The sequence below is a fragment of the Myripristis murdjan genome, chromosome 11, assembly GCF_902150065.1.
Source record: "Myripristis murdjan chromosome 11, fMyrMur1.1, whole genome shotgun sequence".
Lineage (NCBI taxonomy): Eukaryota > Metazoa > Chordata > Actinopteri > Holocentriformes > Holocentridae > Myripristis > Myripristis murdjan.
The window spans coordinates 27,396,106-27,423,998 of record NC_043990.1 but is presented as its reverse complement, the minus strand read 5'-3'; the positions used below and the strand labels follow the sequence as shown (position 1 = coordinate 27,423,998).

The window sequence follows — 27,893 nt, the reverse complement described above, 5'->3', positions numbered from 1 at the left end:
GTCATTTCTGGTTTCAAAGGCTGAATTACAGTAAAGAAATGTAAGTTTATGAACTGAATTGAATGTTTTTATTTTATCTGCCTGGTAATCATGTCCACATTAATTTAATCAAAAAACATATGGAAAACACTAGTAATCATCCTTACATGATAGTGTCAATAGGTATTTGGTCAAAAACGGATTTTATTTTTGTCCATAACTACCAAGCCCTAGCTGTCGCATTTAACATATTTACAAGTAGGCCTCTATGTACAAATTCATGAAAAAAAATGCACACCCAATGCAATCTCTGCGACCATGCGACGTTTTGCACATTTCAATAAAACTTTAAGTGTTAACTGAAGCCATCAGAGTTTCTTTATTCCTGTTTGTAAGCACTACAGTGCAGGACAAGTTCAGGTAGGAGCTTACAGGAGGCACCGGAAGGCAGCATCCATGGTGGCTCTGGTCAGACATCGGGTGGCTAACGTAACTACATGAGCTTGGGCCTTACTGTGACCTTAAGTAACTAAGCGCTTCTAGAAAGTAACTCTTCAGTACAGCTATCGACAGCAGAGGTAGAAATATATTGTTCTGTGATGAGCTAACACTGTGCATTTATTAACACCGTAAATAAAAGTTTAAACAAGAATCAGACCACGTGGTTCAGCCGCGCCAAGCTAACGTTAGCTAACTAGCACCCTAGCGTCGATGTGTCTTGTTCAACTGAGCTCGATACATTAGTCTTACTTTCGGAAACCACGTTACCTGGGAATAAAAATATATCTATTAGCAGATACACCAGGGAGCATTTGCTTGAGAAAATAGGGATATGAATGCCCAAGTTAGCACGGCAGCGAAACACGGTGGTGGGCTGCAGGGAGCAGTATAACCCGGTTCTAAACGTTAGCATTATTCAGTTACATGTCTGCAACATTTACCAGGACACCTAGACCAGTCCAGGGCTCTCACAAATGTACATTAATAAATTTCTCCATACATGACCCAAAGTTTAAAGCTGCCTTCGTGGTACCACGCCATGTTTAGCCATCCTACTTGGTCTCTCCCGGTCGGAACTCCCTTACTTCATCCAAGTGCCAATTTGATAATCTTCGGCGTTTTACTGCTAAAGCGTATTAAGTATAATGGTCGACTCTGTGACACAAGTAACCTCTATGCCAGAAAACAAGAGCGTAACTTCATATTTCAAGTTGTGGCGGACATCTTACCGATAGCTTAGCTTGTTTCTTCTCCCTCCTGCTGCCCGACTAGAAGAGGAAAGAGGCTAGAGAGAGGCTCGTGCGCGGCTATATACGACAGCGTCCTCCAGCGGCTTTCTGATTGGCCCGAATCTCTCACACGGCCCAGTTGAATGATGGGATATGTAGTTCCGTGCATGTTTTAAGCCAGGCTTGTGCCTTTTTTGTCACCTCAGATACTAGATTTAAGAGGAAAACAAACACCTATATCAACCCTTGACATTTTCACTTTGGCGTACAAAACAGTCAAATATAAAAAAAGGGGGAGAATGAATATAGGTGTATCCAGAGGGAGGCCATAGCTGAAACGGAAACTACATTTTGTGCTGACTCCTCCACTTCAGAACCACGGACAGCAGCCCGCTCTTAACCATTGACCCGTCCGTTACAGCTCGGAGATAACAGCAGTGGAGACTGTAATAGGCAAAATAAAACAGAGCTGTGAAATGTTGCCCTGCAATGGCGATGACGCAAACTTTCATTAAGCAGACAAGAGGCAACGGCGAGAATTTAACATACATAGAGAGAGAGAGAGAGAGAGAGAGAGCAAGAAAGAGAAAGAGAGAGAGGTCTTACTAGATAATCAGGCCTGGATGAACTCTTCTTTACGAGTCAGTTTTAAATGCACATGTCAACCCCATTATTTAAGCAATAGAGTTATCTGTAAGCTGGGCGGCTTATATAGGGCACTATATAGGCTGAATTCCTGTTTTCTTATGGGGGGGCAGCTTAAAATCCCAAGAAGGCTTATCTCTCAAAACACAATTGTCTTATTCACTGCTGCAGGTTTATAGTTTTAAGATCCCGTGTGGCAGAGCATAGGTAAATCTATCACATGATTGCAGCAGTCAAGTGTAGCCCAGTGCTCCTGTTCGCCTGCATGCTCCTCTCTTCCTGAGCAGAAGGCGAAGCGGCAGCAGCTCCATGTAAACACGGCTGCTTTGTTCCCCGCACACCATACAGGAGCTCCCCTCTAGTCATGCCATGGATATTTTGTGGCAATACCAGTTCAGGATTATTTTACTCGGGGATTCAACAGTGGGGAAATCGTCGCTGCTCAAGCGCTTCACGGACGGAATATACAGCGATGTGGCGGATCCGACGGTCGGCGTAGATTTTTATGCCCGTTCCCTCGACATCGAGCCAGGCGTGAAAATCAAGCTTCAGCTGTGGGACACGGCCGGGCAGGAGCGGTTCAGGTGAGAATAGACGAAATGTGGCTCATATATCTCAGCCGCTCGAACACATTTGATAATGATTTATCCCGCACCGAGCAACCTGGTCGTTAAATAATGGAGAGGCCTTGCTGGCTGGCAGCAAGGATCTGACTGCTATTTTAAAATGAAAGCCTCTAGATAAAAGACAGGGTGTTTCTTCCCTGGCTGGAATGCGAACAATATAAAATGGCAGTGGTGAAAGGGGTCAAGAAATGATAGGCAGGCCTGCATCTTGTTGTTTGGCCTAGTATGAAAATTCAGGACGCATCATTGCATTTATGCACGGATGACGGCCAACCTCATTTTATTTGGTCTGACTCCCCGGGCTAAGCCTGTGCTATTGTGCATCCCGCAAGGCGACATTTGACCACAACAGGGATGACAGTCATCATTTTGGATTTTATTGCCCTCGGTATTCCTGTTGCTTGTATAAACTGCTAACAAGAGCCTCCTCATTGTTCGCTCCTCTGTGATTGCTCCGTTTCATGGCCCCTGCTGTCATCAATACATTCATTCAAAGAGTTCCCCCTGACACAAGAAGTAGCTCCTGCTTTTAGATCTGCTTTTCCTTTTGAAGCCCCAAGCTTCTGAGGTTGTTTTTCTTCCGGCTTTGCCACACTTCAACTGTGTTTCAACAGGTCTGCTTATAACTATCTGACAAGGGTTTATCACGTAGTTATGTTTCATTAGGAAAGGCATGCCACTGAAGCCATGACATGCACTAATAAATACATGTAGGCGCTGTGCATCCATGTGTTTTAATGGAGCCATGCGTGCCATGATTGGATCTTTCACTGCTATATGTTTTCTTGTGCTGCCAATACATTTTTGCATTACTTGCAGGTGGAAATATTAACAAGCAGCACATGAAAACTCGTTAATCCATGTAGACCCTTGGAGATATGCAAGGAAATGTTTGTATGGATGGTGGAGAACCTCTGCTAGTGGTGGTGTTTACCTCAAACTGAATTCATCATCCTATGTGATTCCAAATCACTTACCTGTGATCCATCCGTCTACCCAACAGGTCCATCACAACCTCATATTACCGTAACTCTGTGGGTGGGCTCCTGGTGTTCGACCTGACCAATCGCAAGACCTTCGACCATGTGAGGGAGTGGCACAAGGAGGTGAGCGAGCACATCCTGCCCCATCACATGGTCTACATCCTCATCGGGCACAAGAGCGATCTGAACAAGGACCGCAAGGTGAGCCGGGACGAGGCGGAGCAGCTGGCGGCCGAGCTGGGCATCCGCTACGTGGAGACCTCGGCCAAGTGCAACAGCAACGTGGACCGGGCCTTCGAACTGCTGACCAGAGACATCTATGAGCTGATGAAGATGGGGGAGATCGTCACCCGGGACGGCTGGGACGGCGTGAAGAGCGGCCTCACCGCCAAGGTGCTCTACCCAGCCGAGGAGGAGGAGGAGGTGGCCACCGCCGCTGCTGAGAAGGGCTGTCACTGCTGACTGAGCCTGTCCCTCGTCTGTGCGTCCAACATCGCCCCTCCTCCCCTGTCCCACAGACAGCTCACCTCGTCTCACAGCCTCCTCGCTGAAATCACTGTCCCAAACGAGGCTCTGTGCCATGTGATACCGCAGTCCATCACCTGCTCACCTTGTGCGTTGTGTAGCTTGCCCTCTTTGTGTCAGCTCTACAGAGAACTGAGATCTTTTCTCACGGGGCGCTCAGTGTACATCCTGTCGCGTACCTTTTAAGCATCTCTGCTTGTGCATACTAAAATCTGCGCGGTGTACCGTATGGCTGAGCTGCTTTGGGCCTTGCTCAGACGACAAATAAAGGCATGTGTAAAGGGTATGGGGCTTCGAGGTGTAGAGTGTAGCCACTACTCCTTTTTACAGCCTTGGAGTTACTGGACTACTGAGTATTAAGAAGGCACACATCGATTTGGGGACAATACATTACTGTGGTCTGGCATCAATCTCATTTCATAGGGCACCATTGTGGGTTTCTGCCTGTCAAGCTTAGTTTGTGCGATGCTTTGCCTGCAATCTCTTGTGACTGTATATAATGTATAGAATAGTGGAATCTATTGAAATCCAACCTAACAGGCCACTGAAAGATATTTAATTGAGTGTGCACAGACACAGTACACTCTCTACACTACGTGTCACCATGATATTAAATCAATGTGCTCCTCCTGCTACTGTAATCTGTGTGTGCACTTATGCCAAAATGACTTAAATTTTTGATCATTTTGTGAATACATGAGTACTGTTTGTAAAAGAAATATAACTATCTATCATTTCTAGTTAAGGTGCAAACCTAAAGATAGGCCGTTGTAATTAAAGTAGCTTGTCCCATTTAGGTATTTGTATTATAGCATTGGATGTCTCATCCGTAACAGGAACATCTATCAAGTGTATCGGAGATTGTTTATTTCTCAGCCATCAGACACTGAGTCACTGACTTTGTCAGCATGATAGATTTGTGAACAAAGGTGAGTTTAGGTTTGAAGTGATCACAGTGTCGCCTGCTGCTCTTTGCAGCTCAGCCTTACAGGTGTGTCTCTCTCATTCAAAGCGCATTCCCCACAAACAATATTCCTTTCAGATTAGAACGAATGATTGATGCCAACTCCTTAAATCCTTTGGCATGGCTGTATGTGCAGCTTTTGAGGGCTTATGCTGCGTTTTAGGAATGAGGGAAGTTGGATTTTCTGTCTTTGTACTAAAAAAAACATATAATTGAACGGCCTCTGGGTCAAGTAAGAATCTCAAGTTATCTGTCATCATGTAACCTGGAAACCTATACTGTAAGCACAACCTAGCATTCTTATAACACATTTGTAATCCTCACAATACAGTTAAGTTTACCTCCAGCCTTGCATGACATTAACTTGACCAATAAATGGTTAAACATATACATTTAAAATGTAAAGCTTTGACATAGCACTAGCTGCAGCATGAGGACATGATGTGGGGCAAAGAAAATCTCACGACCCACAAACTTCGAATTACCGGCTTCCAACTTTGAATAGCATGCAGCAATAATACCAGCTTTCATGCCACTGGGGTTTTATGAGGGTCAGCAAGCTTTCTTGTGAGGGTTAGCAAGCTGCATTTTTTTCAGGAATACATGCACATATAGCTTCCAACTGTAGAAGTGCCATTGCTTCAAATGGACTCTTCTGGTAATGATATATGTGCCCAAAAAAAAGGCCATGGTTGATTTGCCTGTTTACTAGTGATTAACTGTAACCATAGAAATTGAATTCAGTTTCTGTGATTGCAATGCAGAAGTTCAGGCTGTTGGTTACAGGACACAGTTCATAATTTGTTTTTCACCATTACTGAGGCTGCACGTTCATCACCAGAGTACACAGTGGACCACAGCACACTTTGCCTGTGAACCTCCCGTCACCGTCTTCATTCACATTTCACCAGCATCTCACTGAAATAACACCCACTGCACACGGTGGGACACGGATTATGCATTCGAGCCTGTGCTTTATGACTTCAGTTGACCCAACTCTGTAACTTTTTTTTTTTTTTGAGTTGCTTAAAGCTATAAGGTCTATTCCATATTTAGACCTAGCTGCAGCTTAGCATTACGTAAGGAATGTATCCTCCACCATGACTTGGAAGCAGACTGAGGCATTTGCAGTGTCCATTCAATGTTGTGTTTTCTGTACTTTTCAGTAGCGATTCAAACTTGTATGCTATGTTAAGTCAGCTTGGTCTTGGTCATTGTGTATTGGTGTAATTCCTCATTTTTATTATTATTATATTATTAATTTATTATTTTTTTAGATCAGAGTCAGATTAAGGCTAACTCAGTTCAGCTTGATTTATAAACCAGCAGTATTAAGCCACTGCCTGTCATAACTAGGTTAGATACAACATATGATTCATTACTTTGTATGACAATCAGATGTCTGCAGTTCATGTTCCGAGTGATGTCGAGGTCTTCGTCGTAGGATTGCTGTGCTTGTCCTTGCCTGGGACTGAGGAACATTTATTTTAAAAGAATCCATCTGTTGGTCCTGACAAAAGTAATGTATTGGCATTTTCTTTGGCAAACATCCCTCTCAGGCATGCCAGTCTGGCTGTGCTACTAAATCTACCTGTCTTCAGTTTTCTCTGCCATCTAAACAGGGTTACTTTGTCGACATTTGTTTTGATCTGTAATATAACGCTGTGATGTGACTGACCTGTTCCTCGGTGCATGCTTCCCATTCCGAACACTGTTTGAAAAGGAGCGCTTGCACCGGTCGGTGGACACAGTTTTAAGGACAGTGCTGGAAAGGTGGAACTAAGTAACAGAGATGAAGAGATCAGTCTCTGAAGCGAGGAGCATCGACCCAGAGGAGACACCAGAGGAAGATAGAAGCTTATTTCTCATCAACCATTAGTCGATATCACTGGTGACATAGATCATTAGAAATATTTACAAAATGTCAATACAAAAAAAAAATAAATAAATAAGTTGTAATCTATAGACTCTTTAGACGAATAAACAGTGAACATCCTGTGTGGTGATGCTGATGCTGATGATGGCCATAACCAAAATCCACTCCAGATCAAGCCTCTATAATCTGACATGTCACTGAGTGTGTTTCATATCGCAAATGTGGAATGATCCAATCAACACATCTCTGTGTTCAGACCTCAGCAGCTTTTAGGGCCTGCAGGACGTTCTTAGGCTGTTTCCCACAGTCACATTTCACAGCTTTATCGAATAAATGTATTTATTTTATTTAACGCATATTGTAAGGGATCAGCCCTTTCTTCAATGTGATTCTATTGATTGGTTACAAAATAAATAGATGTCCAATGCCTAGAATGCTTTGAATGGCAGTGTTTTTAGTGAGGTTTGGCGCCCTCATCTGATAGCTGGGGGACCCTGATGACCTAGATTAGTTAGTGCAGTTTTATTTATTTATTTACATGGTCTAGATAGAGATTTGGAGAAACTCTTGTTCATTCAGTGAAGCCAAGTCTGATATATTATCGCTCATTTGAGACAATGGTGTGAATTAGGCCACCTTGGTTTACTACTGAGGGATATTGTTGCATTCATCATCAAATGGGGGAGGGAAAAACTAGATAGAAATATAACTCACATCAGCTATAAGGGTATTAATAGAGCCAGAAAATACTATTCATCTCAGCTGTCAGTTAGCATACTATAAACAATAGTGATTTATGATCATATCATGATCTGTATGATATGACACCACTACTTGCTGTATTTTTTGGTTTATGGTTTAGACCGCAATGTTAATTGGGAATAAAATACAAATTAAATGTATAAGGATTTTTACTAAATGCAAACGGCGAATTATGATCATTCATTTATATATTTATTTGCAAAATAGGAATGTCAGCTGGAAACCACCTACAAGTCGTTTCAGACGGTTGCTTTTCCCACGACACATGAACGCAGCACAGCGGCCACTGCACGCCACCTAGCGTAAGCTCGCCCCGCCTTATTATTACCCGTCATGCTTTACGCCGGTCCCTACTATACAGATAAATATGTGCTTGCCTCGCAAAGGAGGCGTTTAAAATGAGCGACTCCCGGAGATTCAAGGTTCTAATACGTTTAATCATTAAACTGGCGCGTGCAAGATGTTTCCAGAGGGGAGCGCAGACCCGCGCCACACCTCTGACCGTGGTGCGTGTCTCCTCGGGTCTCCAGCTGGAGCCTACATCATTCATATTAAAAAGGGCTTCTGTCGTGAGTGGCACAGGGGGAGTGGACTGATCCACTTCTCCTGCGGAATCGACATCAAGAGATTTCGGAAGCACAATTTTTAAATCTCGGGACTGCTAGTGATCGCTCATCCTGGCGTCCCAGTAATATGGTGAAATAAAAATATCATTTGATGTTACTGTCTTCTAAAGTCTTTAGTAATGTCGGGTGTAATAGGGCTTGGAATCTTCTTTATCCTTATCAATTAGAATAACTTTAATATGTCGTTAAAAACCATAGAATCATGATAAGGGCCATACTTTGACTTTGAAATCACGGTTTGGTTCGTTTTCAGTGCATTATGTGGGGACATGTCAAACATAAAATAGTTTATTATTTATATTGAACTTTTGTGAACATCAATACTATATCCTCTCTTAAATAATAATAATATATTTTTTTTAAAAAATCCGGCCAATATACTCAATACTGCCACAAACAATTAGTAATAGTAAATTAGTAATAGTAAATTCTGAAATTAAAGAGCATAGCTGGTAGACTTCTGCTTTGAAAGAATATTTGATTTCATATTTTTCTGCCAAATGTTTGAATAAAAAAAACCATTAGAATTTATTTATTTTATCTTATTTATTTTTTTGTCTCCATGGTGTATAAAACGAAAACCAAATCGTCGCCCAAAACCTGCAATACAAATGGAACCATGTGCTTATTGGGGCGGGGTTACCCTCCCACTGCATCTGTGACTACAGCTTTAAACTCTAATATGAAGTGTAAGCTAGAGATTTTTGTATGAACTCTGAGGATCTACACAACTGAGTCGAGGACTGCACAGTGCTTGTGGTCACCAGTTCCTACTCTCATAGATTCCCCACATCAGCATGACTTAGTGTCTCCTCTCGCTCTGCTGACCGACAGCAAGCACTGCTCTGTACCTGTGTAAATCTTTTAAAAAGTGTCTTAAGAAGTAAGATGTAAGCAATGAGATTAAAATGTCACTATTCATATCATGAAACATTAACTAACAGTAGGCTTTATGCATGTGCAGGAGGCATCAAGCCACACTAGAAACACAACCGAAAGTCTTCACTTGTCATGAACAGTTAGCTGACAGTGTCCAGGTGAAGAAAGCCCAGTGGAGAGTGATGAGATGTGGAAGCTGGGTTCACTGATGAGGGAAACAGGCGAGCGCTGTTCAGCAGGAAGTAAAGCTATATCAGCCGAGTGCGCATGCGCCGCAGCACTCCACAATGTAAGGATGCGTTTCACCTCATAAAACGGTAAGGAGAGACCAACTTTTAACAGCGTGTCTGTGTAATGTTTGGATAAAATCGTCAAGCGATTCAATGGGGGGGAAGGAACGACAGCTGTGGCCATGAGACGGCGGTATTTTTCGGAGGGGGCACAAGCCACCCAGGCTCGTACAGAATGGCGGGGTAGCGCCGTCGCCGCGCCGTCTGTTTGCTGTACGTGCGCGCCGCACAGGGAGACGTCATTTTGAGGGGGGAGCGGAGAGTTAAAATTCAGACTTACGAAGGGACGTACGGTTCACAGACAAGCGGCACGTAACCGTCACGCTGTAATGCAAAGCTTTGCCTGTCGCTGGCAGTATAGTTGACTGTATGTTCATTTTCCCACACAGTAACGGTTACGCCCTTATGTTGGCTGTAATGGCTACCGCCAAGCCGAGACTGTAGTAGTAGCAGCGAAAGGCAGCCAGCCACCACTGTGTCGTGCTGAGCTACTCGGTAACTTTGGGTGAAGTGTGTTAGCTGCAGTAGAACAGGGGCATTTTTACCAGCCTGGAGCGAACTGTGGGCGTTTTAACTAAGTAAACATACCCTGTGTCTGTCAGCCTTCCCCGAAGTAGGCAGAGGCTGCGGTTTTCCGTCGCTCAGACTCACTGTATACTCCGGGGAGAGAACAGCTTAGCGCACTCAGTTTAAAAAAAAATCTGAGTTATTGTGGCACTCCTTATCAGCAAAGATACATGCCTGTCCCAACAGGACATGAGACATTTTAGAAATTGCGAGGCTATTGTGGTAAATACGGCATTAGGCAACCATCAGGCAGCTATTTATTTCAATAAATCAACTTGTCTTGGCTCGCGTCGCGTGCTGTCATCCGGCGCACTGTGTGCTGATGGAAGAAGATTGCGGGAATAACAATTTTTAAAATTAAAAGTTGAAACTGTGTTTGAACAAGAGCTGTTTGGTATAGTGGATGCATGCCGGATTGAAGAGATGATCCTTTTAATTCGTAAAAGTTGTTAAGGCATGTTCCTGATGGTTGCATCTTTTGCCCATAAGCAAGGCACGGCTACATTACAATATTTCTGAATGGGGTCTGGCCAAGTAACAATTTGCGAGAGGAGAAAGTGATGGGAGAATTTGACGTCGTGACTGTTTAGGGATTAGTTGTACATCTTTATCTTACAAAAGTTTATAAAATGTAATTATCCAAATCCAAGACTTCAAAAAGGTGGGCGTTTAAATCTGGGTGTTTGATTCATATGTTAGAGGTCTGACCTTAGTATGCTGCTTTCCCCCTGGTTTCCCAGACACTTTGCTGTTGTCTATTCATTAAGCTAATATCTGAGGTGAAAATGGTCTGTTTATGTCAAACTGGGATTAAAACTGACTTTAAAAAAATTGATTTGCACTTGTAATCTTTGAATTCTTGTGGTGAGCAAACACTGTGTGATCCCCATCAAGTTACATCTTCATGTAACCTGCTGGGCAACTGGCTGTAAATAAACGTTTCAGATCATCTTTCCTATGCATTTAGTCTAATCTTTTGTTGTTGTAGTTCTGTATTTTTAAAAGCTGTTATAACAAAAGGTGCCATCCTCTCTAGTATGCTGTGAGTTGTGGCGACCACTGAACGAGGTGACGTGTATCCATGGGGAGGTGGTGATGGTGAAGGCTGAAAGTGAAGGTGACCCTGACGGATCCAGTAAGACCCAGGTATCCTCCAGCTGCAGCCCATCACCACAGGTAGGTACTGGGGATCTAGACATTTTAGTGTTGGCTAGGATAAACAACAAGGTGGTGCCAAGTCAGAGCTCCTGCTTGCCAACAGGGTTAGATGGACAGCCTTCCCTCACGTTGTTCCAAGATGGGAAGTAGAATTCCTTATTCCTCATCTCTCACAGAACAAGGTTTTACTTATGGGAAGGGAGGTTCAGAATCACCCACACCCCAGCTGAGGATGCAGTACGACAGCAGGACAAGGAGGACTAAAGCTGCTGTGAAGACAGAGAGGTCATACATTCACTGACATAAAGGATTTTATGTTGCCATCCTTGGTGTCAAAACCCAGAATGAGCATTCATTACAGACGCTAATCAATAAGAATGATACCATGTCACAAACGATTTCCACTACCGAGGAAATCGTTTGTTAAAAGATTGTAACATGTTCCATCTGGGGCTATTCCATGTTAGGCCACCCCTCACCAGCTCAATAGTGATTTCTGGTCCCATCAGATCCACCCCACTGACCTCTGAAGTTACCATACTACCCTGGACTTAGATCTAGACTCATCCCAAAATCCACATAGTAGTTAATTTAGCTTATTGATCTCAGTGCAGCTAATTAGTTCCCTCACCAGAACAATAACCAGATGTTGTTGGCATGTCCTTTGGTAGTTTATGAGTTCAGAGGCAGAATCACTGCAGTGTAAGACAAGAATAAGCTAATGTGATGAGTGATTGACTGCTGAAGGGCTTGTTCAGCTGTTCAAAAACTGAACCTATCAGTACGGACACTTCATCTTCTTCTTCTTCTTCTTCGTCTTCCTCTTCCTCCTCTTCCTCTTCCTCCTTCTTCTCTTCTTTTAATTGGTGGTTGCAAAACAATTAAAAAGTACATTACCGGCCACCAACTGGACTGGAGTTGAATCAGTGGACTTAAGGGGAAAACAAAATGAAACAAACAAACAAAAGTTCTTCCACTAGACCATCTCTTGTAAAAAGTTAATTGTGTGCTAATGTATTTTCTTTCCTGCTTTATCCATTAGGCCCTCTCATGAAAAGTTATAAATGTTTATCTTCCCTCAAGTGGCAAAGCGTTTGCCACGTTGTGTTATTGAGTCCTGTATGTCCTACTCTTAGATGAGTTATAATGTTCTCTTCCTTTCGATTCCCCCTCCCAGTTCTTCCTGTTTATCACAGAAAGACACATTTTTTTGTCTTATTCAAATGTCAGCCCGTTTCATTACAATCCAGTATTTTTGCCAGATTTCTTTGCATATAAAGTTTAATGTGAGTCTTTGCCTCAGCTCTGTCTTAATGGGATTCTGTAAATCTATATTGTGCCATCTAATTGCTTGGCTAATTTGTCCAGCTCCTCATTGCCCTCTACTCCAGCACTGGCAGGAATCCAAAGAAAAACATTGAACAATTATGGGAGATATTTCAAACGATATATCTAGGGTACAAGAGGATCTACCAGATTTAAGACTTGAAAATGCTGCAAAACTATCAGAACCAATTAGCAAATTATTTTCTTTTAATTTCATCAACTCATTATAGCGCTAAAACTGTTGGCAGTAGAATGAGATTTTTGTTGATTGCTGATTTGCTGATTTTCTGTTCCTAATAACTATTTTATATTCAGGAATGAATAGTGCCTCTTTCAAGCTCAGGGTCCTTATTTCCCTCAGTAAATACCACCAGCACTGGTGACACGTGCTGGTTAATTTAACTTTGAACTATACTCCAAGCTGTTAGACAATCAGAGTTTTTCTTTCATTTCTGTTGAAGATTAATTTATATGTTCACTCTTATAAATAGCCAAGGAGTAAATGGGAATATTTCAGCTATGGAGTTTGCTTTTGTATCTCGAACATTTTGCTCAGCAGATTAGAATAAATGTACCAGATCCATTGCACTAACAAACTACTAGAGCCGTCATCCTACCTGCAAACAGTGTATCATATATCATGTTAGGAAACCAGAGGCTAACAAGCCAACAAGCATGCTACCTCCAAACAACCACAGCAGCCATGCTTTGTCAGCTAGTATGCTACAGGCAAACAAGAACATAACAACCCACAAATAAATCAGGACACCGGCAAACATTATATCTACTTATTTAGGACTTGACATTGATACATTTAGGCTTTTCTGGTTGCTTGTCCACCCCCCATTATGTGGTATTCTAGGAGTGCTTACTGGGTAAGATGAATTGTCAAACTGCATGATGTTTCTTTTCAGAGATGAGTCAGGGGAAACGGATGAAGCTGTCATGGCTGTTGAAGCGCATCCAGGTAAGAAACTGTCAAAATGACAGTTGGGTATCTTTAACAGATACATAGTTTGCAGATTGTGTGCCAGTAAGGCATCTTATCTCTTTCTTTTCCTACCCCCCCCCTTCCCAGCCAGCTCTCATGTTTACATAGTGTGTCTGTCTTCATTCCCTTAGAACAAACTGCAGTGGAGGGAGAGGAGGTTGAGCTTGGCTATCCAATAACATGCGGAGAGAGCAAAGCTGTGTTGCTGGTCAAGAAGTTTGTGTGCCCGGAATCAATGTAAAATGTGTAAAGGTTTGTATTCCCATTGTTTTCATCTCCGCATAGTAGACCATTGCCTTTTGCATCAGGGCTGGATCTCTCTAGGCTTATGAAAAACTATAATGATTTGGCGTTTCCCCAGAACAGTATTCTTGTCAGGGTTTAAAAGCATTTAAAAGCCTCTGAAACAGTGTATAGATCATTATAGGACCCTTGAACTCTGCTTTCAAACACATCATTATTATTATTTCAGACACATATTTTGCATTAGGGCTGGACCACTGGGTTTTTCAAAACTACAATGAATCAGCATTTCAGGGTTTAAAAGCCTCTGAAACAGCATGTAGATCATCATAGTACACCAACACTCTTCTCTTCAGGGACATTATAATGAAATTCCTAAAGGGTCAGCCGCTCCATAAAGCAGGGTGACTCATCCTCATATTCAATTTTAGAAAAACTCAGGTATAGATTGCTGGCTTTAAATGAAGTATTAAAAACAGGCTGCTACCCTGAATCTTAAGTAGCTATGGTCAATGAGGGATCTTAATTGTGTCCAGTTGCTGGTACCAATTTTTAATAAAAGAGTATTAGCAAAGCAGCATATCGGTCTAATCCTATCCTCCATCAGCAGAATAATAGTCATTTTCGAAGTCATGTGTAGTGCTTTATGCTTTATGCTGTGGCATTTGCAGCAGTCTGACCTCAATGTTGCTTACAATATTCTTCTTGTTAGTACGAAGACCAGCTGATCAGCCCCAAGCAATTTGTGCACATCTCTGGAAAAGCCACCCTGAAAGACTGGAAGAGAGCCATCAGGATGGGTGGAGTCATGCTAAGGTGAGGGGACTTGCATTGGGAAATGGAGCCAAAAGCCACATTTAAATTTTAAAAGAGCTAAGCGGTTGCACCACTTGATATCATTATTAGTCATCACTGTCTGCGTACAAGCTCATACATATTTATCGGTGCTGGGTGTACCTCGTGGGCTGACATAGCGAGCGGAGAAATGGGACTCATACATCATGAATAAAAATCCAAAACAAGGACAAGTCATAAATATTCTGTGTAGCTTTACATGAGTGAAGCAGGAAGACATTATTCTATCACTTCTGACCTGCAAACTAGGTGTAATGACACTTGGCTTCTCATGAAACCTCTAATCTTTTGACTGGTGGTAGCAGTGAATGCGTAATATGCATAAAATATTCTGGGATACAAGTCACAAGTGTTCCTGCATACATGAATAAACAGACTATTCTGAGAATTGCCTCTGAAACGGGGCGCTTGCAGACAGCAAAAATCGACAGGGAACAGATATTCGAGCCGTCTCATTTGTGCTTTTCATAACTAGGTTAAGTGCTAATCTGGGTCATTTTCAAAGTTGTGGTGTCAACATGAGCCGGCTAAAAAAGCAGATACTTCCGTTCCAGGTGAAAATGACAAATTGCTGTGCATAAAAATTGACTCAGTGAAATAGTAAACTTGATTCAATAAGGAAAAAGATAAAGATGTAACAGTGGTGACTTCAGCTGTCTCTGGACAAAGCACTGAATTTCTGCAGTGGTGGAGAACAATTCCCACCAGTGATCATATCATACACCAGAAATTAATTTGGGCTAATAAGGTGAATCTACCGGGGCTCAATTAGTGGGGATGGAACGCTCTTCTGTTGCAGTCCCACTTTGTGATTTTGGCTGATATATATATATATATATTTTTTTTTTTTTTTTAAAGAAAATCTTTCCTGGTGCAGCTTCAAATGCAACTTCTGTGTTCCATCCGTGCACTGCTGGCATGGTGGGATGTTTGGAATGTGCTTTTTCTCACATATTTATCTCCTCGTTTTTTTTTTTTTTCCAACAGCCCACATTGTTTGTGGGCATCTCCTGCACACACATCGGTTGGATATTAGACAAAGGCAGTCCAGGTTTTCTGTGTATCAGCTGACTGTTCAGTCCAGGGTTTCTCCTTCTGTGTAGTCTCCCGTCTTACTTTCTGTTTGCCTCTTTTTTACTAAAACAATTACATGGTCATAAATCATTCATCCTCATTTCCCCATGCTCTGTAGTCTCCATAGTCTTAATCACACGGTTGTCCCGAGGATGAAGGAGTGATTATTGCCTGGCCAAGGAGGTCATGTTTTTGTTCGTTAGTTAATTTCTCTGTCAGCCAGCAGGAGATCTCAAAAATATATGAGCAGATTTCCCATGAAATTCAATTCAAAGCCTTGGACGTGTGATTAGACTTTGGGGGGGATTTGGATATGTCATTTTTTATTTCTTTTCCACTAAATGAAGACTGTTTTTAGTCATACTAGGTACTGCTATTCACTTCCAACTTTAAGACTTTAAGACAACTTAAAATTTATGAAAAAGAATGATTTTTCTTGAGTGTAACCATAAGTAGCACTGTTTGGAATTGGCAGAGATTTGCACTCTCCATGTGCCTTCCATTTATATGTGTACGATTAGTTTGGCAGAGTTTAGACAGCAGGCTCTGTCTACATGTGTACATGCTGGAGTTGCTGTTAGATTATCAGGACCATGGAGGAGGAGAGGCATTGGCTAAGTCTGTGTGCACATAGTAACCTGGCTATTGTCCAACCTCTGGTCAAGGTCCTACTCATGAGAAGCTGTTCACATTAAACTTTGATATCCTTCAATCGAGTCTCCTTGTTGTCATGAATAAACCAGTTAACAGAATATTCCCTCTCCCTCTCAGACTGAGCAGTAGTAGCATACTTCTCATAGCAGGGATAGAAACATTTTGACATCAATGGTTTTTTTTTTTTTTTTTTTTTACATCAAAATGTGCTATGTCTGAGTTTGTACAGACAGTGAAACCAAAAGTGGAGGGAGGAAGATGTTTCCACGCCATAGAAACCTGATTTTAATTTGGGAGTAAACCGTGCATCCTAACCAGGTTTCTCTTAATTAGACGATGAGCTTATTCGGGTTATTCTAACCCAGGAATGAAATTTATCGAGGGCAGGACTTGGCAGTCTGTGGCCCTCTTTTATAGCAAGACAGATTTTATTTTTTCCTCTGGCAAATATGTGGATGGCATTATAAAGAAAGCGACTTTAGACTAATGACTGGATGTAATGATGCATTACAGTGCAGCATTCATTGCACAGTCCGGTTTCAGTCTGCTCGAGGTCAGCAGCACCATGCCATACTTTGTGTGTTCCATTAAAAAAGATTTATCTGGATTTCAGTTAGGGCTAGGCAATATGGACAAAATTAAACATCACATTATTTTTGATGGAATACCTCCAGCAATATTGTGATGATATCTTATGGATCGCTATTAGTCTTTCAGAAAATATTCAAACAATACGATTTTTGATGAACGATTAGTAATGTGGATATAATGACCTAGCAGATTGAGGCAACAGCTACAATAGTCTTAATAAGTTTAGGAAATTGCATCCCTTTACTATAATGTATCATATAATGAAACACACAGGAAAAATATCATTATATTATGATATCCAAAATCCCAGATGATACCCAGTCTTATGTCTTGATAGTGATATAATATTTGATATATTGTCCAGCCCTAATTGCGACGTAAAGCAGTTAACAATAAAGGGAGTGAATTTAGGCATTAATTTGTATAAATTCTAACAAAATATCTACACTACATACAGAAGAATCCATTTTCTCAGCAGCTTTGGCTGCTTTATGCATGGTGTAGCTTTCCACCGCTCAGCAAGAATGACAGGCGGTTAGAGCACAGCTTTACATGACCCCCCTCTGTTCTCGGTTATCGCGATTTCCTGTCGAGCATTTCGGCAGCAACTTGGGAACTCCCTTATTGGAGATTCATATCCAGTGACTTGTCTGTCTGTGGCCACAATGCCAGAAATGAGGTTTGATGAAAATGACACACTGCCTTTGAACACAGGCACCTTCTACTAACTGTAAAGCACAATGGTGTGGGCTTTGTGGTTAGAGGCTGCTTTGCTGTTTCACGGCCTGGCCGGCTTCCATTTATCGACTCAATCGTAAATTCCACTCTGTACCAGAGAGGAGAATGCGATGCCATCTGTCAAAAGGCTGGAGCCGAGCTGAAAATGGATCTTGCAACCGGATAATGATCCAAATCGCTCAAGCAAATCCACAAAAGAATGTCTCAAAAAGAAGACATGAGAATTTATCGAATGCCCAACTCAAAGGCCAGACCTCACTCCCATAGAAATGCTACGGGGGCGAGCTGAAGCGGTTTGTGCAGGCAAGACATCAAAAATGACACGGCTGAAGAATTTCAGCAAGGAAGAGAGGCCAAAAACTTCTCCCTGTTAATATAAGACACTGATATACAGTACAGGCCAAAAGTTTGGACACACCTTCCCATTCAATGCGTTTTCTTTATTTTCATGACTATTTACATTGTAGATTCTCACTGAAGGAATCAAAACTATGAATGAACACGTGGAGTTATGTACTTAACAAAAAAAGGTGAAATAACTGAAAACATGTTTTATATTCTAGTTTCTTCAAAATAGCCACCCTTTGCTCTGATTACTGCTTTGCACACTCTTGGCATTCTCTCGATGAGCTTCAAGAGGTAGTCACCTGAAATGGTTTTCCAACAGTCTTGAAGGAGTTCCCAGAGGTGTTTAGCACTTGTTGGCCCCTTTGCCTTCACTCTGCGCTCCAGCTCACCCCAAACCATCTCGATTGGGTTCAGGTCCAGTGACTGTGGAGGCCAGGTCATCTGCCGCAGCACTCCATCACTCTCCTTCTTGGTCAAATAGGCCTTACACAGCCTGGAGGTGTGTTTGGGCTCATTGTCCTGTTGAAAAATAAATGATCATCCAACTAAACGCAAACCGGATGGGATGGCATGTCGCTGCAGGATGCTGTGGTAGCCATGCTGGTTCAGTGTGCCTTCAATTTTGAATAAATCCCCAACAGTGTCACCAGCAAAACACCCCCACACCATCACACCTCCTCCTCCATGCTTCACAGTGGGAACCAGGCATGTGGAATCCATCCGTTCACCTTTTCTGCGTCTCACAAAGACACGGCGGTTGGAACCAAAGATCTCAAATTTGGACTCATCAGACCAAAGCACAGATTTCCACTGGTCTAATGTCCATTCCTTGTGTTTCTTGGCCCAAACAAATCTCTTCTGCTTGTTGCCTCTCCTTAGCAGTGGTTTCCTAGCAGCTATTTGACCATGAAGGCCTGATTCGCGCAGTCTCCTCTTAACAGTTGTTCTAGAGATGGGTCTGCTGCTAGAACTCTGTGTGGCATTTATCTGGTCTCTGATCTGAGCTGCTGTTAACTTGCGATTTCTGAGGCTGGTGACTCGGATGAACTTGTCCTCAGAAGCAGAGGTGACTCTTGGTCTTCCTTTCCTGGGTCGGTCCTCATGTGTGCCAGTTTTGTTGTAGCGCTTGATGGTTTTTGTGACTCCACTTGGGGACACATTTAAAGTTTTTGCAATTTTCTGGACTGACTGACCTTCATTTCTTAAAGTAATGATGGCCACTCGTTTTTCTTTAGTTAGCTGATTGGTTCTTGCCATAATATGAATTTTAACAGTTGTCCAATAGGGCTGTCGGCTGTGTAGTAACCTGACTTCTGCACAACACAGCTGATGGTCCCAACCCCATTGATAAAGCAAGAAATTCCACTAATTAACCCTGATAAGGCACACCTGTGAAGTGAAAACCATTTCAGGTGACTACCTCTTGAAGCTCATGGAGAGAATGCCAAGAGTGTGCAAAGCAGTAATCAGAGCAAAGGGTGGCTATTTTGAAGAAACTAGAATATAAAACATGTTTTCAGTTATTTCACCTTTTTTTGTTAAGTACATAACTCCACATGTGTTCATTCATAGTTTTGATTCCTTCAGTGAGAATCTACAATGTAAATAGTCATGAACATAAAGAAAACGCATTGAATGAGAAGGTGTGTCCAAACTTTTGGCCTGTACTGTATACAAGACATGCATGCAACAAGTTTTGTCTGCCACAGAGGGCAACACCAACTACTGAAGCTAGGAATGTATTTAATTTTTTCCTGCACAAAACTTGCCTTTCTGTTGACTTTTGCTGATTAAATGATTGTGAAGTGTAATTTATCAGTATTATTTGTTAAATTAGGTTACCTTAATCTGTCACTGGTGTTGAAATGAAGATTAAATACCAAATAAATGGCCAAATACCGAATACTGTTATGCTGTACATAAACAAAATGATGCAGATGCAGGCAGAAAACAGACAAAAAGCAGGCCAGATCGTAATATACTTATCATAAATAGATTATCTTGATATTTGTAAATGGGGAAGTTAAATTGGGTGTTTACTGCCAAATGTACTGTAAATATTTTGAGGGGAAGGTACTCGCGTGACAGTTTTTATTGATGTAACTGTCAATGTTATTTTAATGTCAAAAGCAGGTCTGAATGTAATATGGTTCCTCACTGTTCCTCACTGTTTTTCTAGAAAAAATATGAAGCAGCAAATCTTGCGTCAGATCAAAATCTTTTCTTTTTCTTCCTCTCTTTAACTCTTTAACCCTCGCCAATCTGTCTTCTCTAGAAAAATGATGGACTCAGGCCAGCTTGACTTCTACCAGCACAGCACCCTGTGCACCAACACATGTCGCAGCACCAAGTTTGACCTTTTAATCAACAACACGCGATTCCCCCCTGACGGCAGCGGGCTGACCACACCCACCTCCTCTCAAGGTGAGACAGTAAGGTTACGCTGTATCATTGGGCTCATGTGGGCCTTTGAGTAAAAATGACAAAATCAGCCAAGCAGCATCATTCAGTTCCAGTACAGTGAATATCATGCAGATAGATTGATAGATGGATGCTTCACTGTCTCCATGGGGAAATTTGACTTAAAACATTAAAGAGTATAACCACAGGAAAAACAAGAAATAAAGAATTACAATACTTTTAAAAGATTAATTAATACTACACCAGTTGTTTATGAGAAGCCTTTAACCTGAATTGATCCTCATGTATTTTGATAAGATTTTACACAAATTATGCATGATTAGTTGTATTTATTATTCTTTGTGTAAGATTTTGCATACAGAACACTGAATACTGGTAATTTTTTTGGTATGCAAATGTTATAGTTAACAATACTGAATATTGCCACAAAAAGTATAAATATGAGTGTAAAGCCCAAAGACTCTGCTTTTTATAGTCAGTGCTACTTTATGTACTGATATGTGCTCGTTCCTTGTTTTATGACATTCATAAATAGCAAAACAGCCGCTGTGTATTTATTTCAACAGCAGCAGCTCTTTCCAGAAACAATGACACAGATACCCGACATAATCCACAGCCTTCGGGGGTGAAGAGTTTCACTGGGGACTAGTTCCTGTAGGCTGTATAACCTGTATCTAACCTCAGAAACTACCTCAAGTTTTTTTGTATTTGTATTTTTGTGTTTTGGGTTAACTGTCTTTTTAAGCATGATGTCTGTGCTGCTGTATGCATTGCAGCCCAGGTGGTTCTGGGTAACGGTGCACTGGTGGGAGAGGACAGGCCAGAGGCTCTGACTGGGAAGATGGAATGGAGCTCAGCCACACTGGAGTCTCCAGACAAGAAGGAAAGCAGCGAGATCTCAGGTCAGAGTCTGCACACTGTTGGCTGTAATTACATCCCTCAGCACGTCTTTAATTACACCTTAAAGAACGAAGAGCCTGCAGAGGATTTAACGAAATTGTCTTGACTTTTAGAACAACACCCCTGAGGGTATTACACAGTGACAAGGATTACACTGATAGATCAACAGATATTAGATTTAAGTCATGTTTCCCACCTCTGATCTGTACAATAAAATCTTTTCCCCATGTTATTTATGAACTTCTTCAGTTATGTTGTGGGAAATTAGTTTTTCATTTAAAGGCAGTAGTTTATATCAGAGTTTCTGTAACACTGGCTAATCTGTCTGTATCTGAGCTTTCATCTGATTAATCTGGTTTATAGTGTGTCTGTTTTGAATGGACTTTATTGGCACTGTGAGCCAGGACAGATGGAGCCCAGCAAGATATTTTACAATAACAAAGTATGTAGAGGGTCTCCAGCCATGGCAAATGTACCCATTTTAGAGTTTTACCACACTCTATCACAAACATGGATATCATAATGACATATGGACTTTAGTAATAGAAATTGAATGGGATTTTTCATTCATTATCTCATTGAAGTTCTCTAGTTGTAGTGTCCCATTATTATCCAGATCAGGTTCAGAAACTTTTCCAGTGTGACAGTAAATCATTACTCTTATGTGTTTTTGGCTGGAAAACGGAAAAAATTAAACATACTGAATAGCAGCACAAAATATGGAGTCTTGGCAGACTGAATACAAAAATATTACGACTGGCTTTCCTAAGCACACCTTGGTTGAACTGTAACAAATTTCTTTTGAAATGGGAGCCATTCAATGTAACACAGATTGCTCAAAGTGCCAGAAATGAAATTACCTAGTCTTTGTTGTCTCTACTGAGGATAATGTGCACTTGCTAGTTAGTGAGCCTGTTCAACACTGAGTCAGTGCTCAAGAGCAAATGCATGCCCCGCACATCTGAAACTGACAGGCTCCAAATTAATAAATCACTGCGAGCATTTTTGCAGAGAGAAAATTAGATGATGGTCGGAACTGGATGCTAATATTGCTTGCCACATAAGGGTGTTCAAAACAACTTAGATACCAAATCATTTTTTCTCAGGTGAGGAATTAAGTATCTGTGAGCCTGTAGTGGAGTGAAATGTCCTTGACATTAAACTGCAGCTCTGCCTTCTGACTGATTGAGGCTATTCTACAGTGTGTGTTTTCATGGATGGATGACATTTAATGAAAACTAGTTTATCACACTAGATCACACATCCTCTGATAGCTATCTGAATATGTTTGCATTAGTGCTGGACCTGGATATGAGGGATGATATTGCCCTTTTATGTAAATGATTCATTGCAAGTCTAGCGTGGAATCAGCGCTACACTAGTTGCACACCTTAAGCTGAATTGATTCTGAACTTTTTGATCGGATTTCACACAAGTATACATGAATATTTTGTTAGAAGTGATGCTAGTAGTAGCAGCAGCAGTACTTACAGGAAGCAGTGGAGGTAGTTGTAATAGTACTAGTAGGAATATTGGTAGTAGTACTAACAGTAGAAGTACCTGTAGAAGTATTAGTACTACTAGTAGTAATTACAGTCGCAGCAGCACAAGTATCAGAAGTTGCAGTAGTAGATAGGTATTAATTAGGTTTTAATGTTTTAGTCTCCCCCTTGATGGTCTAAATGCCATGTTAGAGGCTTTTCTACCCTGACGAGAATAAAGTTGAAATGAATGAATGAAATGAATTGAAATGACATACATGAAACACTGCTAATCCTCCCAAAAAACTCAAAACACTCCTGTCTGTTGTGTGGTGGCCACAGAGGAGACGCTGAACTTCTGGAAGGGCATCGCTGACGTGGGATTGCTGGATGAAGTGGTGACCAACATCAGCAGTGAGCTGCTGGAGCTGCTGAACGGCGTGCAGCAGCGCAGGGAGTCAGCTGCCATCCAGGACACCGGTGCGTAACCACACTGACAAAGACACACTGGCTGCTGGGAAACCTGACACGCATCATCAATACAGATCATACCTGACTCTGTGGCGGGGGGTTTGTTTAATTGATTGATTGACCGAGTGACTAATGGATTGATTGCTTTGTTTGCTGGCTGACTGAGTGAACGAGAAAAACAAAACTCTTGCTGCCATGGTTTATAACAAATGTGCAAGAACTAGATAAAAGTAGGAAGGGAGAACAAATGAGCCACTCGTGGAGGCAGATGGGTGAACTCAAACATCTGTTGATAACAGAAAAAAAAATGTTCCTGAGAGTTACTGGGTTGTTCATTTTTAGCCATTTCTTTAGTCCATCCTCTGGCTGAATTTGTTGTTTCATTTTACCTGACTTAGCGAACATTGAATTGATTGCTGCACTGATCCTTGATTCCTGTCTGGTAGAGGTGGCGGTGCTCAGTAATCTCGCCCAAGTGCTTGGCCTGCTTGATTCAGTCAAAAAGATCCTGGAGAGGAGAAAGCAGCAAACGGATCCCAGCCAGCAGCAAATCCTCAACACCCTCACCAGTAAGTACTGAGCAGATCCGGGTTCCCTTTCACTCCAGATCAGGTCGCTGCTTGCATTTCAAATTGGTTCATGCAAAATTGCAAATGGGCAGCTTTCACTGTGCATTGGTGTTCATTTCACGATGTCATGATACAATACGATTTGGAAACAGTAGGTGTAACTAATGACATTAATGAAGGTTGTGTTCCGTTTAGGTCTAACAGAGCCAGGGCCCTGGTGTTGTTCATGCTGGTTCAGTGGAGAGGCTCTGTTACACTTAAATAAAACAGAACCTTAATTAATGTCATCAGAAACGTCCGTGTTTACCTTGCTATTTCATGTCAAAACAGCTGTTGTGAAAGACCCTATATTTTAAATAGTGAAGATGAGTGAAATTTGCAGTGAATTGAAAAGTGATGATAAAATTATATCTTGGATTTCATGAACATTAAATACTTTAACCAAATGTGTTCAGCAAACTAAAGAGCCTCACTTACCGTGTGTCTTTAAATAACTAAAAGAAGAAGAATTGCTGCCATCTGGCTCTTGACACTGCACTGCAGCAGTCTGAGTCAAACAGCTGAAAAGATTCATCAGGGTCAAACAGTCTACCACATCTTGAATTGAATCCCTGTCCACCTAAACTTCCTGACAAAACTGGTGCCAGGAGCCAAATACAGAGTCGTTTCACTCAATTTTCACTCAGAGGGCTGGCCAAGACAGACACCCAACCAGCATATGAAAAAACACAAGCCTGCCCAAAGTTACTGCAGAGCTCTTGCTGCAGTAGCTCAAACATGGCAAAACGTTGCTTGATAATAGGTAAAACTGGAGCAAAAAAACTATAATTTTATAAATTCCTCAGCAAATGAAATGTGAACAAAGCAGACTTATGTGTTTTGCAGTGCACTAAGATAACATTTACAAGAAAATCACTGTGAAAATGTGCACCTTTATGTGAGCTGGATTGGTAGTCCTCAGGAAGCCAGACTCTGAAAGCAGTTTAGTTCTTTATTTCGATGCATTTCCTGTTGGAGCAGGTTATTGGGACAGGAAATAGGCCAGTGCAGGCAGGGGTTATTGAAAAGTGTAAACCAACACAGCATTAGTCAGGGATAAAAAGGCAGTTTGGTTTGATGTGTGGGCCAGAAAGATGGAGTCTTCGAAAGATTTTTCATTCACGCCTTCTAGTACATCATGAGGCCACCATTAAAGTAAACATTTTCCTTGAAGGAAAAGATGTTATAAAAATACAACAAAATAAAATTTCTTTTGGCATTTATTGGTAAAAAAGGTGTATATTATGATACAGAAATTTAGCTAACGAGGTCAAAGCCATTTTCATTTAATGGGGACTAACTACAACACCACCGTGTTTGAGTTACTACACAGTTTTAACATTAAATGTGGAAACTTACAGATTATGTCAACAAGATGTGTCTTTGTATTTTGGAATTTGAAATAGAACTAAACATTTGCCTTGAGATTTGCTGGTTTAAGTGTGTCGATCGTTACTGGTGACAAGACATGGTTTGGTGAGTTGGAACCTTCTTACTTGACGCTGCAGTGAATGGATCTGTAGAGCACCGGAGTTTTTATAAAAGTGAAAAATGTGACTCAGAAGGAAACTTCACAGCTATTCCATGAGACAGGGGCATAGGAGAGGCTCGTATCGATTTAGAGATCATTTGATATACATGAAAAATGAAAGCTGCTTTGTTAACACAGATTACAACCACTTTACTCTTGTTTCAGTTTTTTTCTTTCACCCAGCCTTAGATTTCAGCTGTCCTCTTTCCTCTGTCCAGATCTGGAGGTGCAGCTGGAGGAGCAGAAGAGGCAGCAGCAGGTGCGGACTCTACTTTCCAGCCCACAGCCCGCCAAAAACAAAGCTGCCGCTAAGCGCCAGAACAAGCGGCCTCGCCTCCAGAGGCCCGCCTCCACCACCACCCTCCTGACCTCCCCCATCAGCCAACAAACCACCCTGCAGCCCCAGCAGTTCACCGTCCTTTCCCCCATTTCGCTGTCCTCAGTGGGCCAGCCATTCACCGTGGCAGGCCTGCCTGTGGCCCAGTCGTCCAACACGGTCACCCTGCTCCCCGCCGGCTCACAGCTCTTCACACGCTACATGGTGGCTGGAGACGGCAAGACGGACACTTTCACCTTGCACCCGTCCTCGGGCCTAACGCTGGTGGGTGCCACCGCCGTGCAGGACTCCAGCCAGTTGGGCACGGTGGTTAGCCCCATGGAGCTGGTGCACCTGAGCCAGCAGGCCGGCAGCGGAGAGGTGGTGCCCATGGAGGGCCAGGTGGTGGACGGCACCATGCTGGTGCAGCAGGAGGTGATGCATGGTGAAGTGGAGGCCGGCCAGGAACACACTGTCATTGAGATCAACCCTGCGCCGGTGGAACAGGCAGTGGGAGTGATGGAGCTGCAGCTGACTGAGGAATCGGGCAGGGACGGGGCTGCCATGGTGGTCCAGAGCGGCATGGAGATGACAGTGGGTACAGGCGGGGAAGAAACGCAAGGCCAAATGCAGGAGGCCCAGACTGAGGGGGTTCAGGGGCTGCAGCTGGACAGTAGTGGGCAGCTGTCCGGTGTTCAGATAGTGGTGATTGAGGAAAATACTCAGGAAGAAAACAAGGTCAAATGAGAGAAATCTCCCTTTTTATCCACAAGAGCAGGGACGGACTCATGGTGGGCTTTGATGGACTTGTGAAATTGTACATAATTGTACAAATTTTCAAATACACAGTGAACTGCCTTGGCCTAAAACCGTGCATTAGAGTAGCTCGTTTCCTTTTATTGGGGTGTCTGTACATGCCATTCTTGTTTTCACAGAGATTTTTATTAAAACTAAGAGACACAGCAGGCATATATGCTTATATATGCAGCAAAGCATATATGCTTATATTTGTTTTGTAAGTAATTTGTAAGAAACATCTACAAAGCGACCCAAGGACAACAGAATGCACTATTAATCTTAAGTGTTGTAGATGCAGGGCTTTCATGGTGCTGATGATGTGTCAGTTCACATCCTCTTACTGACGTGGCCACGTCTGGAGCAGCCGGCTCTCAGTCACGGCCATAGTTCTCAACTGCTGATCAGATTCACTAGCACTACTGGTGTTGCTGTCACTTGAGGTTAGGATTAAATTGCACTGTCTGTTGTGTTGTAGTGTTGCATCCAAGCTATAAAGTTTTTGCACTGAGCGATGTCCTTTTTTAGGAATACAGGAGGGTGTTTGTAACATGATCTTGCCACTCTTTCCCTCTGTGCAGGTCTCACTCTGTGCATAGTCCAAGGACACAGCTGAAAGAAAATGCAGATTGAACTCACTCAGAATTGCATAGCTTGTGCACTTAACGTTTCGGTGGTTTCATACTGTCACTGATTACATTTTACAAACTCCATTAAGGAGGGAAGACTTTCTCCACTTTCTTCTTTGCTCTGATCTTACTTTATTCAGATCATTTTGCATATAAGGTTATAGGTTTATCTCTGTATCATAGGTAGTGTAAGCTACTGGACTGAATGTTTAAGTCGCACTATAGAGATATATATATATACTTAATGTCAAACCTAGTTCGCCTATATTTTGCAGTTGTAAGCTTATGTCATATTTATTAGTTCCTAACCATAAAAAAAACAGGTTTCTCTGTTGTTTCAGGTGCAAAAGACATACAAACATCCATTAATTTATGACAGACATCAGCAAGGAGCTGTTCAATACTTGTGCTTTTTCAAAATTTGAATTTAACTAATGAGGGTATTTGCATACTGACTTTGTAATGTGTTTCAGTATCTCACATTAAAAAAAACAAAAAACAAAAGGTGATTTAGTAAACGGCTGTGTCGGTATTTAACCACCAGAGTGTGCTAGGAGCCCATCTCACTCCAGGCTGGAACGAGAGCAGAGGGTTAGTGCTGCATTAATGGATGTCAGAAATCATCTGCCTGGGCTGCCTTAATCTCAGGGTCTCTATCTGTCAGGCTTATTGCAGTATGCTGTGTAATCTGTGCTGTCATGGGTGGTGGCCATGATGGGCAGGCCTCTCCGGGGGCTGAGCCGTGCTGACGGGGCACCCGAACTCGCTGGTTATTATATCTCCCCCCTTCCAGTGGGTCCCTAACGCTCCTA

General features: G+C 42.1%; 2 protein-coding genes and 1 non-coding gene across 5 annotated transcripts; all 3 read left to right on the top strand.

The window, feature by feature from the left end:
* The first annotated feature begins 357 nt into the window (after window positions 1-357).
* Window positions 358-11,792, top strand: rab42a (RAB42, member RAS oncogene family a). 3 transcript variants are annotated; one of them, XM_030063291.1, is made up of 3 exons: window positions 358-557; window positions 2,202-2,437; window positions 3,483-7,258. In XM_030063291.1, exons 2-3 carry the CDS (start codon window positions 2,223-2,225, stop codon window positions 3,922-3,924), a joined length of 657 nt encoding a protein of 218 aa, XP_029919151.1. In that variant the 5' UTR covers window positions 358-557; window positions 2,202-2,222; the 3' UTR covers window positions 3,925-7,258. The 3 variants fall into 3 exon arrangements, 2 of the variants coding, with proteins under 2 accessions (XP_029919151.1, XP_029919150.1); XR_003928926.1 differs by lacking the exon at window positions 358-557 and adding an exon at window positions 11,781-11,792 and having other exon boundaries at window positions 2,100-2,437; window positions 3,483-5,921; XM_030063290.1 differs by lacking the exon at window positions 358-557 and having other exon boundaries at window positions 2,100-2,437.
* LOC115368454 (U11 spliceosomal RNA) lies at window positions 8,143-8,277 on the top strand. Its single transcript, XR_003929033.1, has one exon. It is a non-coding gene; the product is annotated as a U11 spliceosomal RNA (small nuclear RNA).
* gmeb1 (glucocorticoid modulatory element binding protein 1) lies at window positions 9,310-27,590 on the top strand. The gene is given in 11 exon segments (XM_030063289.1): window positions 9,310-9,411; window positions 10,988-11,127; window positions 13,349-13,402; window positions 13,558-13,653; window positions 13,656-13,678; window positions 14,382-14,485; window positions 20,205-20,353; window positions 21,127-21,252; window positions 23,074-23,211; window positions 23,649-23,771; window positions 25,560-27,590. Coding segments are annotated over 9 exon segments (1,626 nt in total). The 5' UTR covers window positions 9,310-9,411; window positions 10,988-11,127; window positions 13,349-13,380; the 3' UTR covers window positions 26,405-27,590.
* The last annotated feature ends 303 nt before the right edge of the window (window positions 27,591-27,893 follow it).